This window comes from Halichoeres trimaculatus, unplaced genomic scaffold (assembly GCF_033239565.1).
Source record: "Halichoeres trimaculatus isolate MK-OKI-2021-1 unplaced genomic scaffold, fHalTri1.1 fHalTri1_scaffold_6, whole genome shotgun sequence".
NCBI lineage: Eukaryota > Metazoa > Chordata > Actinopteri > Labriformes > Labridae > Halichoeres > Halichoeres trimaculatus.
In genome coordinates this window covers 30880546-30896138 of record NW_027437184.1, presented here as the reverse complement: position 1 = coordinate 30896138, position 15593 = coordinate 30880546, and the positions used below count along the sequence as shown (strand labels likewise).

At 42.6% G+C, this 15593-nt stretch overlaps 1 protein-coding gene across 2 annotated transcripts in view; it reads left to right on the top strand.

Moving 5' to 3' along the window:
- The window catches only part of med13a (mediator complex subunit 13a), a 145301-nt gene that overhangs the window by 116767 nt on the left and 12941 nt on the right, over positions 1–15593 (top strand). For both annotated transcript variants that reach the window (XM_074671898.1, XM_074671897.1), the window contains exons 12-21: positions 233–354; positions 600–690; positions 4731–4942; positions 5312–5508; positions 10447–11366; positions 11525–11692; positions 12132–12355; positions 12703–12892; positions 13132–13510; positions 13861–14092. In XM_074671898.1, coding sequence (XP_074527999.1) covers positions 233–354; positions 600–690; positions 4731–4942; positions 5312–5508; positions 10447–11366; positions 11525–11692; positions 12132–12355; positions 12703–12892; positions 13132–13510; positions 13861–14092 — 2735 coding nt within the window. The remainder of the gene's footprint in view (positions 1–232; positions 355–599; positions 691–4730; positions 4943–5311; positions 5509–10446; positions 11367–11524; positions 11693–12131; positions 12356–12702; positions 12893–13131; positions 13511–13860; positions 14093–15593) is intronic.

Sequence of the window (15593 nt, the reverse complement as noted above, 5' to 3'; positions counted from 1 at the left end):
AAAAGCTGGTGTCATTCAATAAACAAGGAAGAGTCATTCTCAGTAAATTTTAATTTAAATCCCATGAGACTGATTCGTCATGCCATGAGCGTTTTGATAATTGAATTCAGAACATCAGCTTCCTGTATTTATTGAGCAGAGAGCTGAAGAAGCCAATCCAGGTAACTGGTTTCATCAGAGTCAACACTCAGAAAAGATTTAACACCAACTAACTCTGAGTCTGTTTGTGCAGATGCTCAGCGGGCGGCCGCTCACAACCGCATGGCCTCCACCAGCCTGATCCACGAGACGGACTTGGTGGTGTCCATCAACGACCTGGACAACCTCTTCAACTCGGACGAGGATGATCTGGCGGTTAGTAGAGACCTTGGCTCACACTGCCATGAGTATCTGATTACACAGAGCGTGGTCTGGCACACACTCTGTGGTCTGGTGTGTGTGTGTGTGTGTGTCTCAGTCAGCAGTCATGTGTTACAGAAGTGTCTCTCAGGCCTCATGAGTGTGAGAAATATTGAAGTATTCAGGGGATCATAGGAAGCATCAGTGAGATGGTTTACCTGCGTGGTCAGGTGCTGACGGACTCTTCTCTTCCTGAACAGCCTGGCTCGAGGCGGCCCGTGAACGGAACAGACGAGAAGTTTGGCAGCAAGGAACCGAAGCCATCCACTTTGGACCCCGTCTCCTGCATTAGTATGTATCTCTGCATCTGTCTCTCTGCTCCCTGATGTGCTGTGTCCTCTTAAATTACAAGAATGGATTTACTTCAAGTGTTAATTTAGAACCAGATCCCAGGGAGCCCCTCGAAAATTAAGAGTGGTTAGCTGAGATTTCTCCACCAGTCACTTGGTTTTGAAGACAGAATTCCCCCTGCTCATCATTCCAAATACTTAATGTAAAGACTTTATATCCTTTAGATCCACTCATTTGAATTAAGCCTTTTAATACTAATGCATCACTGATGCTCACCCATGGCTCGGCCACCTAGTGGTGAAAAATGAGACTGTTAACGACTGGTTCTTTCCTCTATAACTCTGCCCGCGCTCTGTGAAAACACCTTCCTTTGTGTTCACCCACTTTGTTAGCCTGAACATACCTTCACCCGGCAGTATCGTCAGTAATTTTTTATCCTTTAGTTATTTATTTATCTGAGCTCAGGGCCTCTAAAGTAGAGCTAAAGAGGATTTAAGGACGCTCTATATTTTACTGTGAGGTAAATTGGTCTCACATCAACCGTTTTGCTTCACTTTTTATGAACAGATACCACACGTTCCTGGCTCATTTACCATGAAAAGTGTTTGTTAGACCCCTGGAAGCCTTTAGTAATTACAAAAATTATTGGCCAAGGTTATTCCCCGTGTAGCGTCTTTATATAGAGAGTTGTTGTTAGGGAGCAGAACAAGCATGAAATGAAAGCAGCTAAAAGAAGATACCCACCTTTATGCTCTGAACCTCTCCTGAGCTGTGTGAATATTCTGTAGGTATACTTCAACTCAAACTAAACAAATATGCAAACATAACAGTGACAAGTGATGTGAACACACACATCTGTTGAACTTAAAGCCTTACTAATTGGCGCTCCTCTGTTTGGTAGTTACATCAGCCACCAGTGAAGACAGCTTGTTGTCTTAGAGCAGCGTGAAAGAAAAACAAGCGCCTGAACAGGAGCTGTGGTTTCAATCAGCTTCGTCCTAACAGCTTCAAATTACACCCGCTCTCACTGCTGCATTATGTCATCATCTAAACTCAGAGTGGTGACTTAACAAGTGTTATCTTGTTGAGTGTTATCTTTAAAAAAAAGGTTAATGTCTCTAAGTGTTGTTTGTGGGGCTTTGAGTGGATAGCATCAGAAGCAGAATATAATTAAGTTTATCTCTTTATCATTATTATGTATGGCTGTGTAAGCCATATGATTAAAGCAGAGGCATGCTGATAGACTTCAGAGCTTTCTCTTTTAAACACACAGTCAGTGTGAAGGATTTGAACACTAAAACTATTCAAACATTAGGAAAACCAAAGGAGAGGCTTTACTGATTATTGATAACTTCAATAGGTATTACAAAAACGAGGACTTAGTCTTATTATTTTTGTGCAAAGAAAGGGAACACAATATTTTTATCTATTTTTTTTTTTCCAAGTCCCTCTGTTTGCCTTTATTGTTCATATATCTGTGGGTGTTAATTTTTTCATACATCTATTTATTTATAACTAGTGCTGTCAGGCGATTAAAAAAATTAATCTAATTAATTACAGGATTTGTAATTAATTAATCTAATTAATCGCATTTTAATCTCATATCTGCTTAAGGTCCCAAAATAAAGAATTTGAATTCCAGGACATTAAAATTACATTAAAAGACATTAAAAAACATTTAAAAATAAGGTGGGAATATATAAAACACATTTTTAGGTACCCTGAGGCAGAAGGAACAAATGAAAAAAGTGTTATGGTTCTATCTTTACAAAATCTACACAGTCCTGCACCTAAGGTAAGGTGATTTAATTTTTAGGACGTTTTCTGCTTCTGTTCACATTTTTACTCGATGTGGACTCAATTTTCACTGCAATATGAACTTCTATACTTCTATGAGGTCTGGAGAACCAGGGCTAAAGGCTAAAAACTGTGAGGAACTATGTACAAACACTTTTTTCAAGTCTTGGATCAAAGACAAGTGAAGTATTCTCAGTTTAACATGCTCTGAACACACAAACTGTTGCTCATTGGTGCAGAGGAGCCCCAAGCTGAAAGCACCAGGAAGATGGAAGGAAATTTTCCAAGAATTCTTTAGATTTAAATGCAAGACTTTTTTCGATCATTCAGGGCTTGTTTGAGGCAGTAGAGAGTGAAAAATTACCTGTTTTTTACAGAATTGAGCTAGAGAAAACGGTTGATTTTCTGCAGATTTTCAAAAAGGACATGTGAATAAACGACATGTGGACGGCAGTCCCCTTAACAGCGCTCTCTCTTCCCCCCGGTTCAAAGCATGTTGCTAGGTGTGATACATTCAGGGACCATCGGAAATTTGAAAGTCTGACGAGAATACCACTTTTTTCATGTAGGACAAACGGTTTGTAAATGCTAGACATTTGAAAATAAGTGCGTCTTTGAACACCCCGCGGGTTGGGATCCAGATTAATCTGCGTTAATTTTTATGACGCGTTAATTTGCGTTGTAATTAATTAATCTAATTAACGCGTTAAAATGACAGCCCTATTTATAACCCATTGTTCCACCTGATGTGATATCGTCTTTCTCTTCTTTTTCTTCTCCTTCAAATCAAATCACTCAATGGATTTATTTCCATTTATTACTTTTAGCAAAATAAAAGGGACATATCTGAAGTTTTGGTAAAGAACAATATGTGCCTTGCTGGTGTTTCCATTGTGACTAGAATTGCGCACAATTTGAGTAGAATAATATGTGATGTCCTCCCAGATGCTGCACTTATGATAATAATGTTGATGATGATGCTGATTTGTGAACATTTGTGTTTTTATTCACTGGTCAAACCATGCCAACTCAAAACAGACAGAAAAAAAACACTGAATGGAAATCATCAGCTCCAGCTGGTTTGTTCTGTCATTCAGACACACCTCCGCCCCTCCCTCATGCTGCACACTGACCAACCAGCTCATAGCTTTTCCAATGCCTTCGCTTCTATCTGTCAAAAACACAAACATCTGTACTGAACATGTAACAAACAGCAGAGCTGATAATATATAAACGCTGGGGTCCGTTTGTGTGGCAGTGAACACATATGAGGAGGTGAAGGTTGTTATGACAAGGTGACATGTTTTTGCGAAAAAGGTGTTTCCATTGCACTTTTGCAATAAACTTTAATATCAAAACTTCTGAAAAACAAAAAAAAAAAACAAAACAAAAAAACTTTTTATCCAAATCTAAGAGTTATTTTTTTGGAATTGTGGTGTTTCCATTACCATTTTTTTTTTTTTTTTTGCGATATTTAGGTTTGCGCAATTCTAGGCGTAATAGAAACGCAGCTAATGACTCCTTATTTCTCTGTTAAATTTTCCCTTGAATCTCTGTCATGTTTTTATAAGTCAAAGCACTTCACAATCATTTTTGAAGTTACCTTATAAATTATGTCACTATTAATAACATTGTTAAATTTAAAAAAAATGAAATTTTGAAAACACAATATCTGCAAATAGTTGCAAAAGTTGCACTGGAGAGATGTCCTGTGTGCAGGACGGTGCGAGATGATGTTCAGGTAAAATCTAGAAGTGTATGAATGTTGGTCTAACAACATGAAATTCAACAGCCAATTCTTAATCTAATGTAGCGCCAATGATGCAGGGCCTGTGTGAGGGTCTGTGTCAGGTGGGGTGGGGGGTGAAGGAGGTGCCGAGGCTTCATTCATGAGGCTGTGAGAGGTTTTGGTCCTGATAGACTGCAGGCTCTGGCCTGAGGGAAGGCTTTCAGAGAGAATGGTCAAAAGTTAAACTCATCTACATCCAAATCAAAAAGTAGTTATCATTTTTCCTTTTAGTCAGAGTGTTTTTTCTCATCACACAATGTTTTCTTTCTGAAAGTGTGATGGAGATGTGTTATTTTGTGTCACCACTTTACCCCACAGTCCTATTACTTACAGTGCCACTAAGGATTGTTTTCAGAGCTCAGACTAAAAACATTCCCCCTGCACTTGTTGCACCTCTATCACACATGAATCCATCTTTGTCGTATCCTAACGTCTCTTTCCTCTGTCTCACCAGGCTCAGCAGACCTGCACCAGATGTTTCCCACGCCTCCCTCTCTGGAGCAGCACATCATGGGCTACTCCCCCATGAACATGTGCAGCAAAGACTACGGCAGCATGGAGCCCAACACGGGCATGACCTCGCTGGACGGCACCTCCACCCTGGGGGGCCACTTCAAGATCGAGGTGGAGGAGAGCTTCTGCAGCCCAAAGCCATCGGAGATCAAGGTGAGTAAATCTGTCCGCGTTTATTACGGCGCCAATTACAGGTGACAAACCAACAGGTGAGATTTACAGGCAGGAACAGCTCCCGTCACCAGTCAAAGAGGGTGATTATTGGTTGATTTACTACGTGTTCTGTCGGCTTAGTTAAACGGCCCCTGAAGATCAGAGGATACAGGGTTAAATTCTTCTTGCTGAAGTGCCCATGAGCACTGTTTCAATTCTTAAAATTTAAGTTTTCTTTTTGAGGTCACTGTTCTTTGGTCTCCTGCATATTTCCTTCCTTGAGGAGAGGATAGATTGTCTGTACAGTTACCTACAGATACACATATGTTTCCCTACCTAACTAATTCTCATTTTCCATCCATCTTCCAGGACTATTCTTTCGTCTACAAGCCAGAGCTGTGCCAGGCATTCGTAGGCTGCTCCATGTTTGCTCCTCTGAAGACGTTACCCAGCCAGTGTCTCCCGCCCATGAAGATCCCCGAGGACTGCATCTACAGACCGAGCTGGACCATGGGCAGGGAGATGCTCAACCCTGTGCCTGTCATGACCTTCCTCAACAAGGACAGGTACGTCTCTGCTCTGTTTTCATTAGAGGATGTGAAAAGAAGTTGTTTTTAACTCTTTGGTCTTCAGGTGTTGCTGTTTTCTCACAGCTCAGAACTTTAGAGTAACAGCATGTGTGTGTGTGGGGAGCAGGAAAATAATCCACTTTATCACATATGAGCAAAAGTCAATCCCTGTTTTTACTATAAATGCTGGGCGCTCCTTTGCGTGCCTTATTCCTGAATAATAGCTTGTGTCTGAGATTCCCCCCCAATATTTATCTGGATGATTAGGTAACTCCGGCGCTCTGATGATGAAAAGCCGATGCTCTGCTGGCTGGTTTGCTTTCTGTGTGCAGGGGAGCGTACCCTCATCCTCTGCTCCCTCTCGGTCCACACACCCTCCGGTCTCTCCCTGGACACCCCCTTAGCTGGCTGCTCAATTTCCCATGCATGGCTGCCTCAGGCGGAGCTGGGAAATGAGTGTAAAATGCCTTCTTGGTGGAGGATGAGGATTATCACTGGAGTGGCGAGATGGGCCCCACAGCGGCTCCATGCCACCTCACTGTTCAGAGCAGCCAGGAGTCCCTGGCATATCTGTCACTGCGCGTCTTAACTACGCACATTTACACCTCTGCTGCCCTCCACGCACACACACGCTGGGGTGGTTCTTTTTTAATCCTTTATATTTGACTCTTTTATCACAAACAAGCTAAACAAACAATGGCCGGTTCATCATGAGTTGCTCAGTAAAAGCTTTCATGGAACACGATATAGGTAAAAGACAGGGGTAACTTCCATAGCTGAGAGTCCTGGATTGTCTTTTCAAATCTGAGAGGTCATTTTAATTCAAGATGTTATATTGAGGAATTAAGCAAATATTTCCAAACAAAAGAGGTAAATCATAATTAAATCATCATCAGAAGAGGTTAATTGGAGGATTTCCACTTTGTCTGACATAATTAACATTCTTTTTATTACTTCTCTTAGAAAAAAATATACATTTGTTAAGTATCTTAAATTCCTAAATCATGTCTCTCCATTTGGGCAGTTTATTTGTTTATTTATTTTTTTAATTTTCTTTATTTTTTATTTTTTATTTATTTCTTTATTTTTTAAACATTGAAGATTTTAAACCACCTTCCCTCAATATAATGATTCCCAGAGTAACTTATTTATTATAGATAGTTCATCATTAAAAAAAAAATCACTTCTGAATTTATGGGTCTGATTTTCCTCTAACATCATCATCACTAGCTGTGTTTCCGTTACACGGTTTCATAAATTAATAGCAGTGTTTTTGAAGTTTATTATGATATTTGGGTTTGCGCAAATTAAGGTATAATGGAAATGCAGATATTGATGGTACAGTTGTCAGCAGCAGCTTTGTAAGCAAGGTAACAAACTATGATTTCGTAATGATTTTATTTAATTGGCTTTTTAGGTTTTTAACATTTCTGTTCTGAGTACATTTTAGCCACATTTCCACCAAGCAGAGTGGTTCGGTTTGTCTTGGTACAGCGCGCATTTTGTGGTGATTCCACTGACTTATCCCGGTAACAATCCCCAAATAACCGAAACAAGCCTTCCCACTTTTTGGGACTCTTTCGTATGGGTGCCAGACTGAACTGATCCACTCTAGAAAGATGAAGCAACAACACTGCAGACTGTTGATTGTCAAAAGAATCGTCACTTACCCCAACAGCGGCTGCATTTCTCCTGGCGGCACACAGACTTCTCTGAAACAAAGCTTGATTGCACTTTGTATCAAAGAGCTACATGCCAGTCATAGAGAGGACAAAATGCAGCACGTCTTCCATCTGCTCTCTTTGTTTACTGCAACACGTTTTTCTTCTCTGTTGGATTTATTAGAGGGGTACACTGTGTTGCGCTGCTATGGCGTCACGCTATTGTTTAGTAGCTGTCTTTTGACATCCGACTCAGTTCTGATGGAGACAGTGGACATATATGTGAGAGACGAACAAGAACTCTCATCAACTCTTAGGTAGAGAATAAATAGTAGTTAAAAGTAAAAGATAAACAATTAAAAATAGTTGTATTCTTTTAAATAAGTGACCGTTAAAAGTGCTGCTTCTCAAAACAATAATCCTCACATGTGATATTAATTCAGATTAATTATTAAGAGCCTCTGATTATTGAAGTGTTATTTTTAATCACATAACAGCACTTTAATAAATGTTGCATGTGTTCAGGAAGTTGAAAAACAAAACAGTTTGAGTTTCTCTCAGCTGTATTTTTTCTTGCCAACATGAGCAGGAAGCTAAACAGTGATTCACTTTTTGCTCCAGCTTTTTGAAAACATTACGTCACTCTCTATGACACGCTCCATTACACAAAATAAATGCGCTGCAAGCTTTTCAGTCCAAACAAAGAATTCAATCTTGTAAACTAGTTAACTAGCCCGGAGCGTATGCAGGAGATTTTCCAAGTGCATTTGGGATTGGAAATGTGAGATCTGTCGCTCAAAGAAGTGAGCTCTCAGCTGAGTGTAGATTGGAGGGCGCTGCTCTCCTCGGGCTGTTTGATTGGCTTACACCTGACCGCCAGTTCCTGGGTGGCTAAGGTGTCTCTTTCTCTGCATGACTAACCAAACAAGGGAATTTAACTGCTTAATTAAGACTCTTCTCCCAACATATACTGTAGAGATTATTTAAATGCTGCTCTGAAACATAGAAACTGGCCTGGAGTGAAGTCCAAAGCCTTTCCTCAGGTGTTTTTGTGGTAACATAATGTTTTGGCTCAAGAAAGAGCAGGCTCTTTTAGATTGGATCCAGCAGGCTCAGGCTAAGCTGTTAATGTTGCCTAACTTTACACGAGAAGGAATTTATTCTTTGTGCTGCAGAGTTAAGTGCAGCTGTGGGGATATACTTCTGTCCGACGATTATTAGACTTCTTTTTATTTCATTTCACTGTTATTACAGTACACTGGAGCATGACAGGAAATTTAAAGCAGAACAAGCAGCAAAGGTGGTCCAATAAAAAGAGAAAATAATCAGCCCTACTCATATTAAAAGTATTAAGAATCGAAGTGTGTAATTGGCCTTAAGCCTGGTAATATGCAGGGAAGGAGAGGTGTCTGCAAGCTTGGCCAGCATCCAGAGGATCACAGGTAGAGACCGTATTAAGAGAAGTATGTGCAGCTTTAGCGTCTGCATCCAGTCTTGGAACGTGCTCTGGCTGCAGCAGAGAAAGTAGTGCTGGGACTTCCTTTGGATGGGTCCGTGCCAGGAGTTGTTCCCCACATATAGTCAGGGACACGATGTGCTCACCCTCTCCCCTGCTCTCTAATACACACACACTCCCCCCCACCCATGCTTCCTCAGTGTGGCTCGCCAGCCCAAAAATAAACCTCACCTCAGAGGGCCGCTCCTTTAAATGTTTATTGAATGTGTGTTCTGTCTTTCTCTTCTTATTCCCCCTCTCTCTGTTTCTCCTTCTCCCACATTCTTGTTCCATCATGTGTAAACATGTGCAGTCGAAGCCCACTCTGCGTTCCTTTTGTTGCAAATGTGGTCGTGCTCTACTGCCGTATTACTTAACGTATCTTCACAAATGCAGAGAGACAGCTGGATAACAGGACATTGTTATTTGAAGCAATGTAGCGAACATCGCTTTTTAGGGAAAGATCTGGAAAAACAACTGAGTTCTAGTACGGGGCGTCTTCCCTATTTTCATGCTACAGCTAAATGTTCTTTACATCAGATCAACTGCCCAAGGTTTTTTTTTTTCTACTTTAAAGAAAACAGTTAATTTGTGAAACCCTGCTTAATGGTGCATGCTGGGTAAAGAGGATCATTTCTGACTGTTCATGTGGCCTTTTGGGATCCCAAGAATCTTGTTAAAGAGCCCTGGCCCATTAGAAATCCAAAATGTGTGTCATACTGACCAAATACGTATCAGAAATTGAGCATTGTGGTGAAATTTGACTCTATGAAATATGAAGAGTGACAAACATCAAAAGGAAAAAATGTTGCAGATGTTTTGCAGGCATGCTACACTCCTGGATTCATTAACAATAAAACAAGTTTCACAGATGATATAAAAAAAAAAATTGATTACTTAAAGAGGGGGTATTTTACTAATTTCTTGACCTTTTTCTGCTCTTCTGGTGCCCCTGGAGTTACTTTACATGATTTACAGCTCAGAAAAAAACCCTGTGTTCTCTCACTGGTGTTGTAGAACAGTGGTTTTCAAAGTGTATAATAATATTGTTTATTTATTATCTTATATATTTAAATATAGTTTTTTTTAATAACCATTTTTCCTGAACATACAACACGTAAAGTGCATTAATCCTAGAGTTCACATTTTTCCAACTCTACTGAATTGTACCTAGTGTGACAGCTGCAACTTCAGCATAGTGATGTCATAATCGGTGTTGACCTGGCGGTTCTCGCCTGTTATTTAGCCACCTATAAAACTAAACTGAACCTCGAGGCTCTTTCCCTGTCTGACCACTGGCTACGTATAAGAAAGGAGTATCTCACCTTGGCTGACAGAGCCCTGAAATGCTTTTTCCCTTTTGCAACAACCTACTTCTATGAGTCTTGCTTTTGTTTGTTAATAGTTTCCTGTTCAAAATGAATGTAATAATTATTGAAAAGTGAATTAAAGTTAGAAAATACATTCTTAAAGTTGACATTCCTTTACGCATTCTGAAGTCTGTTGGTTTCCAAAGGGGGTCCTCGGCTAGAAGCAAATGCTGTTTGCAGGACCTTGGCATAGTAAAGTTTTGGAACCCCTGTTGCAGAAAACCAGTATTTCAGCTGCTGTCTGAAACACTTTGTTTTAACTGCTGTCTCTTTAAATCTTCCTGTTCCATGAGCCCCCTTCTCTCTGATTGGTCAGTACCCTGGCAGCCTGGCAGAGACATAGCTGTAGGCAGACCTTAATGTTTGAGGCCCTCACTTTTATAACTCGTGTCATTTCTGTCTCTTGTAGTAACATCCCCAGTGTTGGCGCCTTGGACCAGGACTACAGCCAAACCTACACCCCTCAGTCTCACACCCCCTTCTTGTCAAACAGTGCCCCACCCAGTAACAGTGGTACGGGCATCCTGCCATCACCCGCCACCCCACGTTTCTCTGCCCCCACCCCACGTACACCACGAACGCCACGCACGCCTCGGGGTCCTTCTAGCGTCCAGGGATCCCTAAAGTACGAGAACTCAGACCTGTACTCACCGGCATCCACGCCCTCCACCTGCCGACCGCTCAACTCTGTAGAACCAGCCACCGTGCCCTCCATCCCCGAGGCCCACAGCCTTTACGTCACCCTCATCCTCTCGGAGTCTGTCATGAACCTCTTTAAGGACTGCAACTTCGACAGCTGCTGCATCTGTGTCTGTAACATGAACATCAAAGGAGCCGACGTAGGCGTCTACCTAAGCGACCCTATCAGCGAGGCCCAGGAGGCCTGCAGCTGCGGCTTCAGCGCCGTGGTCAACCGGCGCTACGGCAACGGCTCTGGCCTCTTCCTGGAGGATGAGCTGGACATCATCGGCCGGGGTTCGGATGTCAGCAGAGAGGCGGAAAAACGCTTCGAGGAGCTGCGGCTCCTGTCGCTGGAGAAGTGTGGAGTCGGACGGGGCGACCGTGTCACCGACGAGATGATTCTCCTGATGCAGGATCAGTGCACCAACCCTTTCTCTCCCATTTCAACGCTAGAGCATGATGTTGTGACACGAGGGCCGAGCGGGGCCCCTGTACCGGCCTGTGTGAGGGTGGAGGAGAGGGACTACCACAGTGACTGCTACATGGCTCTGGAGCACGGTCGGCAGTTCATGGACAACATGTCTGGAGGCAAAGTGGACGAGGCGCTGGTCAAGAGCACATGCTTACACCACTGGGCCAAACAAAACGGTAAGGAGGGATTCATATGTTGAAATGCAAGACAAAAGATATTTTTCAACCAAATACAGAACTTAAGACGTGTTATGAAAGTTTCCAGTGTGTCTCACTGGGTTTTGTTTCTTGTAGTTGTGTTTCATCTTTCGTTCTGTCTTTCCTCTGTTCTCCAGCGGTGGACGTGAGTGCGCTGTGCTCTCAGGACGTGCTGCGGGTGCTAATGTCCCTCCAGCCTGTACTCCAGGACGCCATCCAGAAGAAGAGGACAATACGGTCATGGGGTGTTCAGGGTCCCCTCACCTGGCAGCAGTTTCACAAGATGGCTGGACGAGGCTCATACGGTAAAACTTGGGGAGGGCTTAGTTTGAGTTTATCCTCCTGATACACAGTCCTGGGAGTTTTATTCAAATCAGATATCCGTGGAGTTCTTTTTAAAACAAACTATTGGCTGTTTCAGTGTTTTAAACTTTCGACAAGTTCAGCTCAAATCCTTGTAAAGGTGATAAAAGCATGTGGCGTTTCCAGGATGCGAGTGTCTTTTCGGGCTTTAAAGCAGTGGACGTTGTCAGATCAGTGGGCAGTGTGGTCCCTCGGCTGTTGTGCAGATGTCAGCTCTGCTGGGAGGAGCTGTCACATCGTCTGGTGACCTCACACTCTGATGCACAGCAGAGGGTGGAAGAAGGAGGGAGTGCGGCTGACACCTTACCTGTTAATAACACTCCTGTCTCTCCTCTCGTTTCCCCTCTTCCTCCTTCTCTCCTCCTCTCTTTACTCCCACAGGCACCGACGAGTCCCCGGAGCCTCTGCCCATTCCCACCTTCCTGGTGGGTTATGAGTACGACTTTGTGGTACTGTCGCCCTTCGGTCTGCCCTACTGGGAGAAACTGCTGCTGGATCCCTTCGGCTCCCAGCGGGACGTCGGGTACCTGGTGGTTTGTCCTGACAACGAGGCTCTGCTCAGCGGCGCCAAGAGCTTCTTCCGTGACCTCACAGCTGTTTACGAGGTAGAGAGTCTAAAGAAGGGTGCAGACAGCTCAGCGTTGATGTGCTTCTCTCTTCCTCCTCCATTTTTTCCAATTTTCTTCACATCTCAAAAATCTACATTTTAGCTTCTGTTGATTATTCATCTTTTAGCTATTGTACTTACCGTTTGAAATGAATCAAAGTATACCGTGGCTTCAAGCAGGAGGTCATTTTCACGAGGCTGATAATAAAATAAAACTGCCTCTAACACATGAAAAAGCCCAATAAGCCTGATTAGTAAACTGATAATTATAATATTGGCTTGCATGTATCACTATATCTGCTCTGGATCAACACTCATCATCTCTGACTCTCTGTCTCTCTGCAGTCGTGTCGGCTCGGCCAGCACCGGCCCATTTCCAAAGGTTACCCTGATGGCATCGTCCTCGTCGGTGGCAACGAAGCAAAGAGCCTCGTGGATCAGCCCGTCAGCGACTGGTTCCTAAAGGCCGCCAGCAGCAACAGCGATGCCTTCACTAAACTCAAACTCTATGCACAAGTGTGCCGCCACAACCTCGGTGCGTGTCACTTCCAGCTGGCTGAATTTCTGATTATGTGTAGTCATATTCTTCGGTTGCGGCAGCAGAGCCTTCCACCTTCGACTCGCTCTGAAAAGACGAGCTGGAGAGGGCCTTGACTGCTTTAAGAGAGCTTGAATACAGCGTCAGGGAAAATGTAGAAGGAATTGATCAAATGCAGTCTTTTCGTTTTTACAAAGTGTGTTCATTGACTGACGTTTGATGCGCTCTCTCCACAGCTCCATACCTCACTTCTCAGCCATTGGACGGATCTCTCCTCACGCAGCCCACTCCCTCGCCTTCGTCCAGCCAGTCATCAACCACACAACTTTCTAGCTCCACCTCCAGCTCAGCGGGCCAGCAGGGCTCAGTGAACCCTTCAGGCACCAACAACAGCAGCAGCAGCAGTGGGTCGACAAACGGCTCCACGTCATCCAACAGCCTGGTGACGTCTGCCAAGCCCTCCTCCTTCCCGCCTTTTGGGAGCATGAGCAGCCAGGGCCAGGGAGGAGCCCCTCAGAGCGGACAGCTGGGGCAGCAGGCTGGCTCCCAGAACACCAGCACCTCAGGGGACAACTCCAGCAGCCAGGCCCAGGGGCCCGCAGAGCCGCCGGAAAGGTACTGCAGCACATATTATAGTCCTGGAAAATGAGTGGATCAGTTAGTGAACATCACCAGAAGCTTTGATCTGCTGTAATTTAAATAACTGTTCAGAAGTTAATTGGATAATTTCTCCCTTTTATGAAATAATAACACACAGGACAGCAGTCTAATTAAGAAAACAACTTTTAAGAATCTGAAAAACATTTATTCCTAAATTACATTATTGAGAGCTTGTCTCTGATTACTGATATTTAAATAAGTTTACAGACTTATTTTTTCTTATTAAGGACGCACCTTTTAAACTCAGGTGTATTCAACTTCATTTTCTAAACTTGGTATCTTTGTTGTCTTGTGTTTTTCTCCAGCACTTTGGAACGAGAGAAGGTCGGCGTTCCCACAGATGGGGAGTCGCACGCCATCACATATCCCCCTGCCATCGTCGTTTACATCGTGGACCCTTTCAGCTACGAGGACGCTGACGGTGGTCCAGGCCCGGTACCAGCACACTCCAGTGTGTGGACGCTGGGTTTGCTGCGCTGCTACCTTGAGATGCTTCAGTTCCTGCCCCCACACATCCGAAATTCAATATCAGTACAGGTCAGTGACATTCAGGAAGAGAGAGGTGGTCCCCTAAGTGGGGATCGTGAAATGCCTTCAAAAATCGAAGTCTGTCAGTTGATGTTTCATTCATTATTATTAAAATAAAACAAAAAAAGGGTTTGAGTTTGATTAAAAAAAACATAAAAGAAAATGTTTGATCTGTTTTCTGATTTTATTGAAGACCCGTGAGGTGACTTAGCCAGGATAGGAAACAGCAGTAACCTTTGTTTTAATAATATCAGCTGATTCTTAGTATTATAGGCTCTTTTTATTCATCTTATCTGCCTGTATTTGGATTGGCCTGTTAGTATATTCACACAGCGGGGGGCCGCCAGTCTCCATTCGGGATAGGTACCAAGTTAGGTACTTTTATGGGTACTGACCTAATTCTGTCAAAAGTACCGGGTACTGACTCATGTAACATCAAAAGGTACCCTGTTTAGGTACCTACACGCATCCTTGCAACTGTGAGGGAGTGGAAGAGTGGGCAATTTTCCATGCTGGACATAAACACAGCATTGCAAGGTTAAATATTGAGGAACAAATATGTTAAATTGAAAAAAAATTTTTTTTTTCTTAAACAAATGGATATTTTCTACCACATAAACACAAAAAAGTACCAAAAATTTGTACTGTCGAGTACTGGTACCGATTGCCAGGTACCGGGTATTGGTACCGCATCATTTCAAATGCGAAAGGTACACATCCCTAGTCTCCATCACTGCTATTTTGGGAGTTGTGGGCTGAAAAGTTGAGGGACCTTGGGGATATACGACTGACCATGTGCAGTTTTGGTATAACAGAATTAACTGCATACGATTTAAAAGCAATGCAATGATGTCATATCAGTAAGGGGTAGGAGGAAAAAAATCGATATATCTTTTTTTTTTTTTTGACAATATCATTATCAGAATTCTTTGTAAAAAAAACTTTTTTTTTTTACTTCTTCATTTCAGTCTTTGTTTATAAACTGGATTGGAAAAAAGTTTCCACTTTACTCCAGCAGAGGGTGAAATGTTTCTCTCTGACTCATGTGATCTGCGTTTTATGGGAAAATATGGCTCCTGATATAGTCTGTAGACATTATCATAATCATTTAAAAAAGGAAACTAAAAATTGCAAAAATATCGAAGAATCATACCCCAAAAATCGTAATAAAATCAAATCGTGAGAATACCAGCCTTATTATCAATGGTTCAATCTGACATCACTGGTAATAGATTACACTGAGTGGCATTGTTGCTTACACACCCATCACCATCATTTCCATTACAGGCAGTAAAGTAGATATGATTTCTCATCAAGTGTGTTCAAATTCACCTTAACGATTTTATGCATTATATCATTAACTAACAACACTAATGGGCTTCACCTCATGTGGGTAATTTTAGGACTTGAAAGTGCAATTATAGATCCTTACTCTACAGTAACATTTCTACTTCATAATACATATGAATCAGGAAACAGGAAAATATAAAGAACTGCTTCTCTAACTTAC